This window comes from Centroberyx affinis, unplaced genomic scaffold (genome assembly GCF_046629955.1).
Source record: "Centroberyx affinis isolate AG114_WGS23_722 - 3 ecotype Tasmania unplaced genomic scaffold, CSIRO-AGI_Caff_v1 ptg001200l_1, whole genome shotgun sequence".
In the NCBI taxonomy this organism is placed as follows: Eukaryota; Metazoa; Chordata; class Actinopteri; order Beryciformes; family Berycidae; genus Centroberyx; species Centroberyx affinis.
In genome coordinates this window covers 53,102-72,500 of record NW_027279722.1, presented here as the reverse complement: position 1 = coordinate 72,500, position 19,399 = coordinate 53,102, and the positions used below count along the sequence as shown (strand labels likewise).

Here is a 19,399-nt window from a genome sequence, read left to right as displayed (position 1 = left end):
GACATGGTGGTTTCTTTTAAAACCACCATATCAGAGCTGTTGTTTTTTTGTTTGTTTTGTTTTGGTTCTTTTTACTATTTTTTTTTACTTGACATTACTCCTGGTCATTTTCCAAAGCATGCCACACTTTTTTTTTTTATGTTTGAATGCTCCCAGGCAGCTGTTCGTTTCCATTCACTTCCTTAACTAAAATCAACTTGCAGAGACTTGAAACTCGCGTGAGACAGATAATCCACCGGTGCAGATCCTGCTGGGTTTGTGTTTGTCAGCTACAGTTGAACGTGCAAAAGTCTGCAGGCCTTGTGGTGCGTTCAGGTGCTGGCGGGAAGCTCCGACAACCGGGACTGCAGAGAGTATTCACCACTTTGTTGGTTCATTCATGTGCCTTCTACTTGTAATTCTAATTATTTCTGACAGACTTGAAGGCAGCAGCAGACGAGGGGAATCTAATCTTAATAAAGAGTTAAACCGTAACGCGAGTAAGGAGCTATCAGTAACTGTCATGTGATTACTGAAACTTTACTCTGTTACAGGAGAAAGTAATGTGATTACAGTGACGCTGTGAAGGGCGGAGTGTGTTTAGACGCCACAGGCGTGTGGACGGGCCTCACTGCAGCCGCACACCAGGAAGTAGCTGCTGATTTTCTACCTGCAGGCAGGAAAGTCGACACAGGAATGAAATATGTGGCTGGGTGATTCAGTTTAGGTTTAGTCAGTGGGGGAAAGTAACTAAGTACATTTACTCAAGTATTGTACTTAAGTACAATTCTGAGGTACTTGTACTTTACTTGAGTATTTCCATTTTATGCTACTTTGTACTTATACTCCACTACATTTTAGAGGGAAATATTGTGCTTTTTACTCCATTACATTTATATCACAGCTATAGTTACTAGTTACTTTTCAGATCAATATTTTATATTTAAAACATTTGATCATCTTTATAAAATAACTATAAAATAGCATTGTTATAGATTAGACTACCCAAAAGTATAGCTAAATTGTTAAGATTAGCTTCACGTTGACAACTTTAAAATGCTGCTTACATGTACATGTATGTCAATAAATCAGTATTAATATTCCAATAATTTATGAAAAATATAACTCTCTAAATGGGGACAGTTTGCATAATGAGTATGTTTACTTTGATACTCTAAGTACATTTTGCTGCCAATACTTATGTACTTTTACTTAAGTAAGATTTTGAATGCAGGACTTTTACTTTACATTGTTGTATTGCTACTTTTACTGAAGTAAAAGATCTCAGTACTTCTTCCACCACTGGTTTTAGTTTACTTTATTTATATAGCACTTCTCAAAACAGCAGTCACAAAGTGCTTCACAGTTGATAATAAAAAATGCATAATAGTACACAGAATGAAAACAGCAAGTAAAAATATAATTTATAAACAGAAACGAACACTCAACAAAAAAAAGCAATATAAACAACAAAACAAAGACAAAACCAATAGGAATTGCAAAGCAACAAACTTATAAAATGCCAGCCTATAAAAGTGGGTTTTTAAAAGTTTTTTAAAATGTGGTACTGACTCATCTGACCTGACAGTGAGCGGGAGGCGATTCCATACTGGAGCTAAACCGGTAAAAGCACCGTCCCCCTTTGTTATGAGCCTGGACCGTGGGACACTTCAGAGCAGCTGGTCAGAAGATCTGAGTAGTCTTGGTGCAGAGTATTGGGTTATAAGTTCAGAAATAGAACGCCATTAGTTTACACTTTTTGAAGGATATTTCACTAACAAAGCTTATTCATTTCATTCTTTGTCAGTTCACAGAATTGTTTTGTGGCAAGCAAATATCTCGTTTAAATAGATTTATTTCTTTGCATAAGCAAAACGCCTCTTGTTAATAAGGGATTCTCTGCAACAGGTTTCTCTGCAAATTTACAATGTTTATATTTTTTATAATGCGCATTGATTTATTTACTGCTGCGGCACGTCTCCCATCAAAATGGACCAATTTGCTTTACCATGCTAAAATACAATGACACTAATATAGAACTTGTAGCCTACTATATTGTAGGCTATATTATGTATTTTAACCCCTCAGGTCAACAATGTCGTATTCGACATAACGTTACTAAATATCTCTGGAATGCTGCATTAGAGAGACTTACTTTTTTTGCCCAGAAGCAAACTGAACCGTTGAGGCTCCGGTGCGATCGTCTCCTTCCAGAAGCTTTGTAATCCAGCCTTGAACCACAGTGTCTTTTTGGAGACTTTGTAAAATAAATCCATAATGACAAATCCAACACTGAATGTCTTCTGTGATTATTTATCCATTTTTCCGTGTTGAAAACAGTTATTGTTGTTGTTAGCCGTCCACTAGTCTAGCAATCCCATGATGCCTTGGGTTGAGTCTGTCGATTATTTTATTATGGCAGCACCCGAAATAATGAGTAGAATAGCGGAAATGTAATAAATATAAATGTAAATATAAAGTATAAATGCTCAGAAATCTTGTGTGTTTTATTTTAGTACCTTCTAGGCTTCAATTTTGGGGGGGGGGGGCACAAAAGCCCATTTGGACAGGCATTGCCCCCCAATGCCCCCCCCGTGCCACCGGCACCGCATGGAGGGCTTTGAATGTGATCAGGAGGATCTTGAACTGAATTCTGAAGCGTACAGGAAGCCAATGTAAGTCAGAATGGGGGTGATATGCTCTCTTTGTTTAGTGTTTGTCAAAAGTCTGGCTGCCCCGTTCTGAACCAGCTGAAACAACTCGCTTAAAACAAGAAAATATGGAGTCACAGTAATCCAGGCGGGAAGAGATAGAAGCATGGATGATCTGCTCCACGATGTTCTTAGGCAGCGCTGAACTGATTTTGGCAATATTTCTGAGTTGTAAAAAACAAGACGGAACCAATTTCCTAATGTGATGGTCAAAGTTCAGATTTAGATCAGACAGACAGGTGGAGTTGACAGGAAGGTGACTGAAGTGTGACTGTGAGGAGAAGACGTCACGTCACCGAAGAGCCGGGTGATGAGCGATGAGTAACGGATCAGACTGACGACAAGGACAATCATATTCTATACTGAGCTATGACAGAGTGTGTGTGTGTGTGTGTGTGTGTGTGTGTGCGTGTGTGTGTGTTAACCATATTCCTATGCGTGTGACTGAATGTGTACGTGACTGAGTGTGAGGTGAACGATGTCATTCACAGCGATGCAGAAAGAGACAATTTCTAAAGTAATTACAGATGCAGATGTGCATTGTGTGTGTGTGTGTGTGTGTGTGTGTGTGTGTGTGTGTGTGTGTGTGTGTGTGTTCAGATGTGGTTGAGTGTGTATGTGACTGCACCTGCTGTACATGATGTCATTCACAGCAATGTTGAAAGAAACTGGCAGACTATTCAGGATGCTTACTCAGTGCAGGTGTGTACAAGTGTGTGTGTGTGTGTGTGTAGGTGTGTGTGTAGGTGTGTGTGTGTGTGTGTGCGTGCGCGCTTGGTATTCAAGCAGGGATATGTGTGTTTCCCACGGAGCTTGACATAAGCTCTGTCTCCAACTGTCAAGCAAAGATTAAGCACATTTATGCAATGCAATTTGATAATTAATTGTTTATTTTGTTGAATTGTTTTTTTTACCAGCTGGGTAGAAGTGAATAAATATTCTGCCTGAACATGATAAAGAAAAAGCAAAATATAGTCTGTACACTACTCAACAAATGCGTTTACATTGGTATTTATCGCTTTATTGACAAAAAAATGACACAAGCAAATATAAAAATTTACAACATTGAAAAATATGCCATCACCTTTCACCCCTTCTACTTCTATTTATCATAATTTGCAGATGAGCAAAATTTAAAGGACATTTCCAGCTTGATTTGAGTTTCTGCTTCAGTTTCCATCCCTTTAATGTTAATTCTAACTGTTTTTACATGCATGAACCGCAATTAAAGATATTTTTAAATCGGTTTTGTCAAACCTCTCAGTCTCATTCACTCCCATTCAATTCCAAACAGCAGAAAACAGCTGGAGACTCTGATTCAGTCGGTACAGATCCATCAGTCATGTGAAGGAGAAGCAGCAGTCTGAGCGGCAGCTTTCCTCTGTAACAAAAGGCTTACAGCCTCAAAGCATTCCTTCCCTTTCTCTCCACAAAAATGTGTGTGTGTGTGTGTGTGTGTGTGTGTGTGTGTGTGTGTGATAAAAGCATCCGGCTTCATACAGGTTTCACACATTACAATTTACTAATCAAAACTTCCAGCACAATAAACTTATTTGAATTCTCCTATGAGCAAACGTCAACAAACTTTTATTATTTGATTATTTGCACTGTCTCTATTGTTGTATATTATGTACTTGTATTTTATTTTAGTACCTATTTTATTTTATTATCTTGTACCTGACACATACTTGACTTCCTTGGCATTGTTCCTCCAATTGCTGCTGTGGCACCTGCGCTATCTTATCTTATCTTATCTTATCTTATCTTATACCCAACTCTCATCTTAATAAAAAAATTATTTCCCAGCACTTCTCTCTCATATTATCATTCTTGGGTCACAGGAGTATCATCAGGCTGCTGTGACCTCTGACCCTTGGCCTCCTTACTGTTTGTTGCTTGTAATTCTGGTGATCTAGGAACTGAAACCTACTCAAAGTCCCTTTTAAGGAAAGTCGGTTCACTCCATCTTGGTAACATCTCCTGTCTCTTTGAATGGGGAGTCGTCTGTATCTAAAGTTCTGACATACATACAATCAGTTGGATTATATATTTACAAAAATTGTCCACAGCAGGGAGCCAACAGGTGTATATCTGAGAATATCATGTTATTAACTTATTTCTAATGTATTAATAAAATGGTTGCTGGCTTGCTTGATGTCGAAAGTCAGACTGGTGGATTTTCTTTATGATTTGCACATAAAGATGCGTCGATTGGCCGCTTTCTTATGTTATCGGAGCCGCCATCTTTAGCGTTACAGATTTTCCCATTCAAAACTGATAGTGTGCTCTGTCTCTGTATATAATACTGTCTCTGACTTACTCCGCTCTTGTACTCACTGTAAGTCACTATGGGTCTAAGACAATCACTGGCTAAAAGCAAATCATACATGTGAATCATATCAAACTGCTGTGGGCGGTTTACCTGAAATGTCGATGTGCGGTTTACCTTCAAGCGTCAATCTTCCTCTAAACAATTACAATTACTCACCAGGAAACAGGAACTGCACACTATAATTATCGGACTGAACTATCTTAAATTCTTTCAACACATACCTGCCTTTCTCTCTCTCTGCCCGTCAAGGGGAATCACTACCTGCTTTCCTGAGAAAAGCAAACGACCGGCAGTTTCCATCACTGGCAGAAGGTCAAACTCGATAACCGCGCCTCAAGGAAACATTCCTCTCTAAACGCTCTGCTGCCTCTTCAAGTTCATTCTGAAACAGCGAGCAATAAACAGGTCTGCTAAGAATAGAGGCTTTATTTAAACAGGGACTTCAGGCTTTCCCCCGTACATCTGAAGCTCTGGGAGCCAAAGACAACACAGAGAGCGACTCTGTTCTCTGCGGTTTCTGTCTGATTTCTCTCTGCATGCCTCTCTTTGTCTGAGGAGGTCCGGCTGTCGGCTCGGAGCCTGTTTCAGCTCGAGTTTATCGATAATAGGTTGCGCTTTCAGGCAAATGCAGATGCCATTTCTAAGAAGGTATATTTGTATTGTGGTGTGGTTTGGGAAGCTGAATCTGGCCAATAAGAATAGGCTTGCTCGGCTTGTCAGAGTGGCCAGTAAAGTTATTGGGGTGAACCAAGCACAGCTCTCTGACCTTTACGATCGGCAGGTCGTGAGGAAGGCCCATGCCATGTTGGACTGTACTGACCCCCCCCCCCGCAGAGGGAGTTTGAGTTCAGAAGATATAGAGTTCCAACTCAGAGGACTAAAAAATTCAAAGACTCTTTTGTTTGCACTGCAATTAGAAGGCTGAATTTGCACAAATGATTGTACTAAGCACTTTCTGCACTTTAGTCTTCACATGAAGTGATCTTGCACTGTACTGTACTGTATTGTTGTCTCTGTGTTCTGTCTGGTATGTTGTCTTTCATGTTGTATTTCATGATGGATTGAATGTGTTTTTAATACCTGGCTACAACTAAATTTCCCCTAGTGGGATAATAAAATTTGACTTGACTTAAAATTTGACTTGACTCGCAACACCCAGAGGTGGCAGAAGTCCACAATCTCCTTCCTCAAGTAAAAATGCAAATAAACCTAAAAATATACTGTGGTAAAACTTGATGCACAATTGTAGCTGAATGAATGTACAAGAATGAATAATGTACAATGTACAAAGATTATAGTCTCTCAACCTGGGATAGGTTACATACCGCAGAATAGTTTATACAGAACATTGTACTTTAATGTTGTTTACAGAAGGAGTTTTTCCATTGTACTCATGCCAGAGACACCAACCTACAAATTAAACTGGCTAGAGACGCCCATCTTTAATTAAATTTTTACTTTAGGAAGGGCGTGATATCCAGCTTTGAAACAATGGAATGTTGTCACTCTCCTCAGTTTTAGTTCTCAGAGTGAATGTTTTGTTTAGAGCCTCCTGTGTTTTAAATGCCTCTGCATGGTCCTGATGCACTTCTGTTGGTTTTAGGTTTGATCTAACAGGACGCTGCTGTGTGTCACTGTGAGAAGTTGGGTGGACGATGCTGTGGATATGAAAGATTCATTACAAAACACCATAAATCCATTTTGGATTGTTACAGTATCTGAAGTTCATTGCTCAAAATGTCAAGAACACAAGTCCTTCTTCACTCTAAAATGTCCTGATTTTGTGAACAATGTTCTTGAGATAGGTAATACCTATAGATAAGATAGTTGTTGTTGTTTATATGTGCTGTATGTATGAGCTCTGCACAGTTCAATGTGGTTGTCCACAAATGGTAAATAAACTTCTACTTCTACCTCCAATAATATTCAATAGTGACCCACTGAGCAAAAGACGTGATTTCAATGTTGCGTCTATGCTTTAGCTCTCATATAGCCCAGGATCATTACGGCTATGTATAGACCTATTTTAGACCAAGCAGTAAATACATTATTACAATGAATAAACATCTGTAAATACCACATATATGCACCAGAGAAGTCCTGTAGACTAGCCTACAAGATAATTATCTGAGCACAAGAAGTAATTTCTACATTGCGTCTATGCGTAGCTCTCATATAGTCCAGGATAATATTGTCTATGTATAGACATCTAATAAACTTTCACTTTTCAACCCCATTTACACTTAATATAGCCTAGACGTCTATGGCCATTTAGACGCGTTTTAAATTTCTAATCAACGTAAAATTGCTCAGTGGGGAGTTTTATTTTCATAACAGGAATCATTTCTCTGTCTGTCTCAGAGACCTGTGGGGTTTCCCGGCTGCCAGTTTGAGTCCAGGGGTTACGGTAAAAAAGCAGGAAACAAACCAACGTGACACAGCGTGACAGAGAGCCGGATTTTCCTTTTCCTGCTGAGCTGACCGGCCGTGTGAGGCAGAGCTCATCTTCATGACGTGGACCAGGCCAGGAGTTACTCAGAGGCAAAGACATGTGTTTAGTTAGCGGAGGTCCAGGCTGGCCGTGAAGAGCAACACGCTTACGGACGGCTCGCCAAACTCTGTGTGAACCCTCACATCCCCGCCGCTCTGCAGGGATTGGTCGAGACGATCCCCCCCCCCCCGGTCCCTCCTCTCTGACCTTATGCTCCAATCAGAGAGAGGCAGGATGATGGAAGAGGAGAGAGCTGATGGGGCCAGAAACCCCCCCCGCTCAACACTTAACGCTTTACTGGACAGCAGCTATGAGGACAGAGAGGCTCTCGCTGCAGACAGAGGGGATTAAACCCAGCAGAGAAGATCCAGACAAAGTTTGAATGGAAGCTTTAATGACAATCCCAGTGAAACCTCTGAAAAGTTTTTCCCTTTTCCAGGCTTTTCCACCCTGAAAAATTGTGGAGGAAACACTGAATACTGCTAATTTGTGGGATTTTTTTTTTTACAAGAAAAAAGTCAAAATGGTATTGGTGTAAATGGTATAAAGGTATTGAATGTCAGCACAAAATGTCTGCCACTGGGGAATTCAGCCTAATAACATTGATATCAGCCTTAAACCTGCATCAGTCAAACCCTGCAGGATGCCACTGTAATAATAATTAGGTAATAATGTTTTTTTTTTAATTCTGTGCATCTAATTTTCGATTAAAATTCATCTGAGAAACCTATTTATCTAATCTAATCTGTCATTTAGAAATAAACAAGTGACCTCATTGTGGGGGGCGGGGCTAAAGGGCCCGCTGCCCCCTGTCCCGGAGCGAAGGTACTGCAGCTCAGCGGCCGGGGGACGCCGTCCCGTTCGGCACGTAGGCCGCTTCACATGCCACAGCCAATCAACCCCACATTGATGAGGATTACCTCACAACAATGACCCACATCACATGGTCGCCATAACGACCAGACAGCCTGGCAGCCATGTGATTACTTTGACCACTGAAAGGGTCCATCTTGGTATGTGTGTGTGTGTGTGTGTGTGTGTGAGACTAGTTCTGCCTGGTAAGCATTCATTGGTATTGGATGGGGCATGAGCGTGAGGTCTCGCCATCCTGGCTGACATGCAGTGTGTGTGTGTGTGTGTGTGTGTGTGTGTGTGTGTGTGTCCAGCCTGGAAAGCATTCATCAAAATGTCCACTGGCACTCCAGACAAAAAATACCCATGACTGTGTGGTTCAGAAGTTCAAAGACAGTTACAGTAAAGTGAAACACACACACACACACACACACGCACACACAGTAATGGATGGAAGGAACACATAAGAACACAAATCATAAGGTAGCCATTACATACAATGACTAAAAGTGAACTCACTAATTTAAAAGAAAAAGCAGCTTTGTTCTGCAGAAGGTCGATTCAATTACTGTGAAAGTGGAAAAAAGCCACACAGGCTTTAGAAAAGGCATTAGAAACAGTAGAAACTGTACATATGGAAGCTATTACAAACTTAAAACAGACAGCAGAGGAAGATGTGAGGTCACTTCAGTTACTGTAAAAGTGGGAAATGAAACACATGGGAGCCTTCACCGACGTGCAGGAAAGCTGCTGTCGCTGTTAAGCTGGAAAAACAGCTGAGGCGTCCAGGAACAGGATGGCCGGGCTGCTGAGCGTTCCAGAGCGGCGGCGCTCGAGAACCCGGGAGAACCCACCGTTCCAGAACAGCAGAAGATCCGCCGTCCCAGATCACTGTGCAAATCGCGATTCTGGAAAAACAGGTAATCTGCTGTTCTAGAAGACTGGATACATCAGTCTAGTCTAGAACACCGGATCATCCACTGTTCTAACGTCAGAATATCCAACATTCTAGAACACTGGATAAAACACTATTCTAGAACAGTGGATCATTCATTGTTCTGGAACACTGGATAAAACATTATTCTAGAACAGTGGATCATTCATTGTTCTGGAACACTGGATAAAACATTATTCTAGAACAGTGGATCATTCATTGTTCTAGAACACCAGATCATCCACTGTTCTAACGTCAGATGATCCAACATTCTAGAACACTGGATAAAACACTATTCTAGAACAGTGGATCATTCATTGTTCTGGAACACTGGATAATCTGCCGTTCTAGAAGAGTAGATGATCCACCGTCCCAGAACACTGTGTAATTCACGATTCTAGAAAACGGTGTGATCCATTCTAGAACCCTGGAAAAATCACTATTCTATCATCAGATAGTCCGCCATTCTAGAACAGCGAATAAATCACAATTTTACAGCAGAGTGGATTAATTGTCTCTCTAGAAGAGTGGACAACACGCTATTAAGGAACACTGGATGATCTGGATTTTTTTTTTTTTTCCGCCATTATTGCATAGTTAAAAGTAGAGAGAGACAGGAAAGATTGGAGAGAGAGAGAGGGGGATGACATGTGACAAAGGTCCTGGGCTGGGATCTGAACCCAGGCCTTAGACCACTGAGCCACCGGGACGTCCCAATGTGTCCGTTTTAAATCACAGGATCATCTGCCAGTCCAGGATAGTTGGCCCTTCCTCCATTCTACAACACACCGAACAAGTCTCCAGTCCAGGAGTCTGGCTAAACCGCGATTCTGAAACTCCGGATAACCCTCCAGTGGAGAAATTAAATTCCCTGCTCCACCCTACTGACCTTTTCTCTCTCTCGTATGTCTCAGCTCACAGTGCCCCCACCCTGAGTCTCACTTCCCTGGTTCCTCGAGGGAACCATCAACCCCGACTCATCCGACCCCCTTGATTCGTCCCTTCACCGCGACCCCTGACTCATCCCTCCACCCTCGACCCTTTTCTTTCATCCCTCCGTTCCTGACCCCTCTTTCCCCTCAATAAACCATCTAAATACATCTCATAGTGGCGTGGTCTTTGTTAGTGAGCACAGGATCAGTCACGGGGGGGGGGGGTGCAGTGAGAAGAGACCAGTCCATCCAAGAGACCTGAAGAGTTTCACTATAGAGATCAGTAAAGTTTGCAATTGTTGAACATCATCATTCACACACAGAGCGGTGGATGGAAAGGTTAACTTCAGTTCAGTTCATCCAGGGTGGCGTGGCTCACTGCTTCCCATATTTGGCAACGCTGGTACAGTAAACCACTGTGTGTGTGTGTATGTGTGTGTGTGTGGGTGTGTGTGTGTGAGTGTGTGTGTGTGAGTGTGTGTGTGTTGACCGGAGATGAATGTACAGTGTCAAGATTCTCACATTCTGCTGAGAGAGAGTGTGTGAGTGTTTGTGTGGTGAATCTGCCAACCACCCAGACGTGCAGTCAAAGGTTCCCAGCATTGGGTGTGTGTGAGAGAGAGTGTGTGTGCTTATGCATGTGTGTGTGTGTGTGTGCCGTGTCTTTGTAAATGTCAGTGTGTGTATAGTCTTTGCTAGGTGACACATGGGGAGGGCATCTGTCCCGCAGCGGCTCCACCTCCGCCTGATGGTTTCAGATGCCACTGATTCCTTCTGCCAAAGCTCACAGTGAAACGACAGGAATGTCTGCCACCACAAAATATGTTCCAGGTATTTTTAATATGCAGGAGCGGTCAGAAAGTGAACGTGAAGGGAACCCGTTTCAACAATTCACCTTTGTCAGTGTAAGGCGCTGCCACCGAATCTCATAAAAAATATTACGGAAACAAAGAAACAAATCAGCAACGAATATGTGACCTATTTTATCTTTTTGTGGGCAATTCTGTGACCTATTTTAGATCTGTGATTGTAGCGTTCCTTTAGACCAGTGGTTCTCAACGTGGGGTCCGGGGACCACCAGGGGGTCCCCAGGAAATTGATGAATTGTTAAACTTCACCATTATTTCATTTACAAGAAGTTAACACAATCAGAGAATGTAGAAGAATGACTTTTGATCATAGTTTCATTGTTATCTCTCTACCTACAGTACAGCTAGTCATGGAATTCTGGACAAAATCATATCCAACGATAAATATATTCTCAGATTTGGGTCCGAGAGACAAAATCTCATCAAATGGGGGTCCGTGGCTCTAATGTGGACTAAACTAGGGGTCCTTGATATGAAAAAGTTTTGTCAAAATCCAATCGGTGGCGTCTGAGATATTACATGTGACGGATCGACAAGCAAGCAAATAAGTGAACAAACAAGAGAAGAGGAGTCTGAGCCGTAATCCACATAATCCAGCCTCAGGATCTTCCAGTTTTTTGGTTGAATTCGCATGAGAGGTCCAGGTTGGATTGTCTGTCAGTGCAGGTTTAAATCCCCCCCCCCCCCAAACCCGATGGCCAGGGTTTTGATCCTGAGTAACCAAACCTGCCTTAAGTGTCCTGAAGAAAGGTATTTAACCTTTTTCTGCACTACACAAGGAGAGAAAAGTGTAAGTGAAAAAAATAAGAGGTGATTATAATAAATTAACAGGTGATTATAATTAAATGACCGCCACAGCCAATGAGCATGTAGGGGAAAAATGAGTCTCACCCTCATGGGTCAAAATGAATGAGCAAAGGTTCAAGAGTCTTCCGCGGATTCTTTATTCAAAACATGTATGGTTCAGTTCAGTGTTACAGATGAGCGTATAACAAAGAAGTCACAAAGAAAGGAGTGGAGACGGTCTACTTATATAGACCTGAGTAAACTACAACATAAATCTGACATGGTGCCAAAACACATCTGGAAAGTATAAGCATCTCTGGGTACGAGAGTCTAGCATCAACAATCATCCGGACTCTCTGGTGCCTGGCACAATCATAAATGCACATGCAATTTCTGACAAGCAGTGTGTAAGGTAAAGCCCCATATTGGCAGGAAATGCACGTGACATCATGGGAACACTAAGAATATCCGCTGTGTTGGGGTTCATGTTAGGGAAGTGAAAAGCCAGAATACACGTCCCACATGTTGCTGTTTTATTACATGGCCTAATTTCCTTCTTTTCTTCCTCTTTGAGATTCCATTCTTGTGAAAACCTGACTCAGCACACGGTGGCTTTGTGCTTCTGTTTTTTGGCAGGAGTACATGTTGTTGTAACACACACTGAGAATCTGATTAAATGATTTCCAGGGAACTGTTGATATCATCTCTTGCCAACTGTACAGATCGGGTGGGTGGAGAGGTTTCAGTCAAAGCGCTTTGACTCAACAAATGAAAGTATGACAAAAGTATTGATTTCTTAAAATAACAATAATGTGCCACTAACTGGGAATTGTCAGTATGAGGGTTATGAACCTTTGTCGTCTGGTTGATGGTCTCCCGACTCACCATCGTCTCTGTAGTTGTTTCACAAATCCCCTGATCATCCACATCCACTGCCATCAGCTCCACTGGAAAACTGTGGCCCATGTCGAGGAAACGCTGCTGTTCTTGGATGACCTCACAGACAACGTGAATCACGTCTGATTTTGATTTCTAATGTAAAGAAGCTGAAATGATCTCATGACTCATTACCCAGGAACAAGTCTTTGTGGTACCAGAACAGTTTTATCCTCTGTGCTGTAGAAACCTGATGACATCCTGCAGTTTCCTGATGTTTCCTGACTCAAGCTACACCATTGAAAATGCATTGTAAGATGTTAAAAAAAAACAATATACAACAAACAGCTTCAGCCAAGCAATCTGATTGGTCAAAGATGTGTCCCGACTATGCGATTCTTGAAGTGACCAGGAAGCTAATGATCAATCTGTCTTGTTTTCTCCTATTTTTTATTCTAATGTATGAACATTACTTTACATGAAACTTTCCAGGCAGTACGTTGTTTCGTTACATTCATACAGGTGGGAATTGAACCCCTAACCCTGCAGGGTTGCTGCCTTGCTCTGCCTACTGAGCCACACAGAAACACATACTTAGATATACTTACTTGTAATGTAATAATTACTTGATGTCAAGTTATTGTGTGGAAATATGTGGTGGAAAATTGATATAGTATCGAAGGTATAGTACAATGAAATATTGAAGTGAACTATTATTATTATTGTTATTGTTGTATAATTATTATTCTTTTTTTTATTTTCTGATGTAATTGTATGTGATATTCCTGTGTGGACCCCAGGAAGAAAAGCATCTGTTCACGCAGCAGCTAATGGGGATTCTGTCCAATAAACCAGTAATGTCAGTGAGAAAAATGAACCAGCTCTCTAATTCCAGGAGGACTTTGTTAAAGTTTTCTACCAGACGGTAATGATGTGAGAGCTGTTGCAACATGAAACCGACAAAATGTGAAATTATGAAAAGTGACATGTTGAGATCTGCAAAGGCTTCCAGGGAAGGACAGCTCAGTAGGCGCTCCATTTAAAAAAAAAAAACTCTTATTGCCCTGTAGTTACCGGACTATAATTAAGCAATATGACACAAGAGGCGGTGCTCTCGTTCTGTATATCGACACGTAGATAATCTCAGCCGTGCCGATATCCAGAACGACAGCACGGCCTCCAGTGTCATACTGCGGTAACACTTTTTCATTTTCATTTTTCATTTCAAACCTTTATTTAAACTCGAATAACCATTGAGGTTGCCCTCATTTACAATGATGTCGAGTTACAAACAAGTTCAAAGTATTAAATAAATAGGACAAGACATAGATGACAATAAAGAAAATCAATTAAAACAGTTACACATTGAGGCAGGGAGGTTTGTGATCATGGTTTTAAATTGTCCATAGGTTAGTAGAGTTTTACAATAAGGGTCACTAAGTTAAGGGTTAGTTAATGCGTAATACGGGTTAGTTAAAGCTTAATAGGCATTAACTAACCCTTTTTCATTAACTGTTAACTAATGTGCAATTTACTAATGGTGTTCATGTTAACTAAGGTATTAATTTATACATGATTTAATAGTTTATAAAGGTGACTATTAAATAATGTATAAATTAATACCTTAGTTAACATGAACACCATTAGTAAATGATTACCAGACACATTAGTTAACTGTTAATTAAGGGTTAGTTAAGCATTAACTAACCCTTAATTAATGTACCCTTGATTTTATGTATGTAAATTATAATATCCTTGCATTTGTTATAAATTGATTTGTTTTATTTTATTCTAATTATTTATTATTTTTCAAGTATGTACCTCTGTTGTTGTTGTTAAACTCAAACAAGTCGTGCTTTTGGTTGTGAATTCTTTGTTTTCATTCCAATAAACATTTTGGTCGCAAAAAAAAAAAATGAATGTACCCTTATTGTGAAGTGTTACCGATATTGCTTTGAAACAACAGTTCTATAAACAGCTGATTATAGAAGTAATGGTAATTTGAGACAACAGATGATTTTGGTCTTTTATTTGTCTCCGCCAACAAAAGTATTGTCAAGCAACACATCAGCTGCTGCTTTGAGGTTTGCAGAAAACAAATTCAGTTTACGTTCTTCCCAGTCGTCCTCCTCTGACGTCCGTTCATAATTAATTTCAAATGTCTCCATATTTGTGCTGTCGCTACTTGGTTGCGAATGAAGTTAGAGGTTTGTAAATCTTAATCAGTGTTACAGAACACCTGGGAAGCGGAGTGATACACATAGTAAAAAGTCCCAGTGGACAGACAGACTCATGGAATGCCTCTTGTCCAATCAAATTACTCGACCGTAACTAACTAGCAATATTCAATTTTTTTTTATATATGATACTGAACAAATATAATCAATTAAAGCTGAAGGAATGAGTGTGGCCTCAGTTTGTGTCTTGAAAGAAGCTGAATTAATGATCTCTCAGTCATATGCAAATATACTTTCTTCCTGTATTGTACTCAACAGTGTCTTTCACAACTTTAAAATCATGTGATTTGACAGATGAGAATGACAGCATTTCTCACTGTGACAAAAACCACATGTGATAAGCAGGGGTGTAGTGTGTGTGTGTGTGTGTGTGTGTGTGTGTGTGTGTGTGTGAGTGAAAACCACCCAAACTTCACTAAACTTCACCTCTCACATTTTTTTTTTTTTTTTTGATCAGGGTCTTTTTATTTTAATTTTCCACATTATATCACAGGTCCAAACAGGTCCAAACAGGTCCAACAGAAAAATAAAAATAAACTCAATCGAATCCCCCACCCCCCAGATACCAGACATACACATATAAACATTATACATAGCCAGACATCCATAAAAGGAAAATAAATAACACAAATAGAATGAAATGACAGAAAAATTGGTTACATTATCATGCTGTCAGCTTCCATATCCTCAACAAAGGTTAAGAAAGGCTGCCAAATAGTATGAATTAGTATTGAAATAGTATGAAATAGTATGAAATTTCTTAGTAGACCCTCTGACAGTATATCTAATCTTCTCCAATTTAAGATGATACATGACTTCCCTGATCCAGTCACTATATCCGCTCACATTTTAAGTCAAGCCTAAAACTTTATGAAATATCTTCACAGTATAATTCACCGTTCAAGTAGAATCAAACTGATGTCAGTTACATGAGGATAGGGTCTTTTAAGGGGAAAATAAAATATATAATAGATTTTAGTTTATACTGGTGGCCGTTTTGCCCAGTTGGTGATGATGAGGTCACAGTTTACTCTGCTTTATATTTATATAACAGCTTGACAGGTTTCATTAAAGTTTAATCTTATCTGATTTTAAATGTATTTGGCCCCATAGTCTTATATTCTTTTTGTAGAGGGACAAATGTACTGTATGCAGTGAAGGCTAGAGTAGAGGGAGAGAAAGAGAGATATGAAGAGACATGAAGACTGTCTCTCTGTCACTCTTTATCAGAACTTCATCAAAACTTTATCAAAAATTGCTATTTCCAATTTGCTTTCATGTGAAAAATACTCGGATATAAAACCAGCTTTTCTCTTTTTCACTCCTATTTCTCTCTCTCATCTCTCTCTCTCTCTCTTTCTCTCTCTCTCTCTCTCTCTCAAATTCAAATTCAAATTCAAATAAGCTTTATTGGCATGAATGGTAATCAACCGTTATTGCCAAAGCAGAACAATAAACAATTATATTTATATAGTATACATATATACATACACATACATACATACACGTACATAAAATATACATTTTATTATACTTTATTGGCATGACGGTTTAAAAAAACGCAATATTGCCAAATGTTGCCGTAACAAGAAGTGAATCATCAGTTAACCAGCATTTCAGAAAATTAATCCCATCCCCTTCCGTGTATCACTGTGTGTGTGTGTGTGTGTGTGTGTGTGTGTGTGAGTGTGTGTGTGTGTGTGTGTGTGTGTGTGTGTGTGTGTGCGTGTTGCTGTGTATTCAGACCCTCCACTGTCCACTGACACCATCAGTTTTTCTGTGTTTATGTAACTTGTGTTTGTGAGGGAAAATAAATCAGCAAAATATAATATTAGCGATTAAATTTCTCTCTCTCTCTCTCTCTCTCTCTCTCTCTCTCTCTCTCTCTCTCTCTCTCTCCCTCTCATGTGATATCTTTTTTTTCCTCTCTGGAAGCCATATTTACACCACAAAACAGTGTGACCTCACCAGTCATTCCATTGCACTAAATTTCTTCAGGTGAATTATGAAACATCCCTTCACCTCACCTGCAGGTGATGAGAGGTGAATGAAGGCTGGCGGCATTCAGCTTGTTTACAAAACTTATAACCTGAATAGCACTTGTTCTGAAGTTTTTAGTTCACATTTGAAGGAAACAGTTATTTCTCTGTCCATTAAATCTTAGCTATGCTTCCACTAATTGTTAAACACAAACTGAAGGTAATTTTAGTAACTTTCCATCATAATAAAACCTCTATAGGTGACTGTCTGTCTGTCCATAAAGACCTACAGTACAGTTTACTGTATACAGTAAACTGTACTGTAGGTCTTTTCCATGACTCTGTATTGACAACACATCATGTGAAGGTGTTATTGATAATATAACCACATGATCAATAATCGTAACACCTGGCCACATTGTAAGAAGTCAGTGTGAGAATTTGCATTGATGTGTTTCCTCATCAAACTTCTCCACTTACAGATTAAGAAAAAAAGTTATGGCAATTTATTAATGTTACTATTATCATACATATCATGATTATAATAAATTACCACTAGCCTACATTGTTGTCACATATAATCACATATAATCACAAGGATATTTTTTTCACTAAAAATGTTTTTAAATCAAGTAACTCCACTTGATTTATTCTGATATTATTTTTTACTGTACTTATAATAAGAAAATATGTGCTGAGTTAATCTGACAGATATGAGAAGCGGTTTCCAGCCCGTCAGTCCGGATTCACAGCTGCCTAAGGTTACAAATATGCAAAGTTTTAGGTTCTTTACCCGCTTGAGCAATAAAGTCAGTGCGTTGGCTGAGCGGCAGGGAGTGGCCTGACTGTATGGGCGTACCGAAAAACACACATACCTAAAACTAGAAGATATAAACCTGGGTCTGCAGCGACTGAGGCATATCTGACTTAGAGTCACCGAGAGAGAAGGAGAAAGACAAGACAAAACTACTAGAAAATGTACACAAGGTCGAACAGCATGACTCTGTCTATTCCTACAACCCGCCAGGAGAGCTTCTCTTACTCCAGAGTGGCGGCTGTCCGGAGCAAAGAGCCGGAAATCTTCACCTTTGAGCGGATACCGGCCCAAGCTACCGCCGTGCGCTCTTACGCGCCGATCCGGCCGAAGAAGCGCTGCACCCGGGTCATGTACCCTGCTACGGTCCGCAAGTACCTTCCACCGGCGGAGAAAAGCCCTGCCAAGCGCTGGCTGGTCATCCTGTGCCTGGTGGTTCTGTGGCAGATCTACACCGAGGAGCCCTGCGTGGAGACGCCGCTGGGCAGCACCGACAGCCCGGCCAGCGACTACCAGGTCCTCCCCTTCCAGTCCGCGGAGGAGCAAGCACGGCAGCTCACTGACGCCAGCGCCTCCGAGGGTCTGACAGCCACATCGAGCTGTAAGGACAAACTTACCGGCCATGGTAGCTCATCCTGGGACCAGATCCTCCTCAACACCACCTGCCTCAGCCCCAGTCTGAAGACGGAGATGAGCCGCATGTACGAGCAGAGCACCAGGAACGGCTACATGGTGGCCCTGCTGGTCTACCACCGGTTGGGGAGTGATAACTGAGCGGACTGAGACTGGTTCAGGTGAAAACAGCACAAAATGTGCTCCTGAGACCGAGAAATGAACCGAGTCGGGGCTGATCCGGGTAGCTCCCAGAGAGGAGCGGTGCGCCCTGCGCGGCGCCGCCGGGGAGGAAGCTCCATACCGCGGCTTCTCCTGGCCAGCAGCCCCCTGGGCGTGGAGGAGGTCCGAGGTGGAGAGTGGAGAAATGTCTCAGATGGGACACTTGAAGGACTAAACTGATGATACTTGCAATGAACTGAAACTTGAACAGAAGAAACAGCACAAAAAACTTGAATTGATCTTCGTGTGATGACACACAGAAGTCTGTAGGTCACTTTACCTAACTGCACTTAGGCCTGCGGGCATACTGGAAGTTTTACAAGTTTTATTTTGTCAAGGAAAACTCTCACCATATAGACCAACAACTTGAAACTGACACTTGTGTTTTGTTGAACTATGAAGAATGCCTTATTTAGTTATTTATTCTATTTGCTATTTATTGTATGATATAATAATTTAATGTAATAAAAAATGTCTAAAACAAGTTCATGTTTTCTGCCTTTTCACTGAAGTGCACAATAACTAATGGTCGACATTTTATTAGTGTTTCCTGTCTATGTTCAATAATCAGTATCTACTGTCAACATCAGCTGTGGATATCTTGCAGTCTGCATTGGATTATAATCAAGAAATCTAGATTATTTGAAGAGTTTCATTCCAAAATTAGATTTTCTCCATTTGAAAAAAGTAACACCTAGTCTTACAAAATGACAAATTGCACAAAATAAAAACAAATCATGGTATTTTTAGGATAGCAGGTAACTCAACTCCTG

At 40.6% G+C, this 19,399-nt stretch overlaps 1 protein-coding gene across 1 annotated transcript; it reads left to right on the top strand.

Annotated features, from left to right (window-relative positions):
• The first annotated feature begins 17,883 nt into the window (after window positions 1-17,883).
• ier3 (immediate early response 3) lies at window positions 17,884-19,104 on the top strand. Its single transcript, XM_071524555.1, has one exon. The coding sequence runs from the start codon at window positions 17,955-17,957 to the stop codon at window positions 18,564-18,566; it is 612 nt and encodes a 203-aa protein (XP_071380656.1). The 5' UTR covers window positions 17,884-17,954; the 3' UTR covers window positions 18,567-19,104.
• Window positions 19,105-19,399: the final 295 nt, after the last annotated feature.

What these genes read in the sequence shown, in the direction of transcription:
- ier3 (XM_071524555.1), top strand. Translation starts at nt 17,955, where the DNA reads ATGTACACAAGGTCGAACAGCATGACTCTGTCTATTCCTACAACCCGC.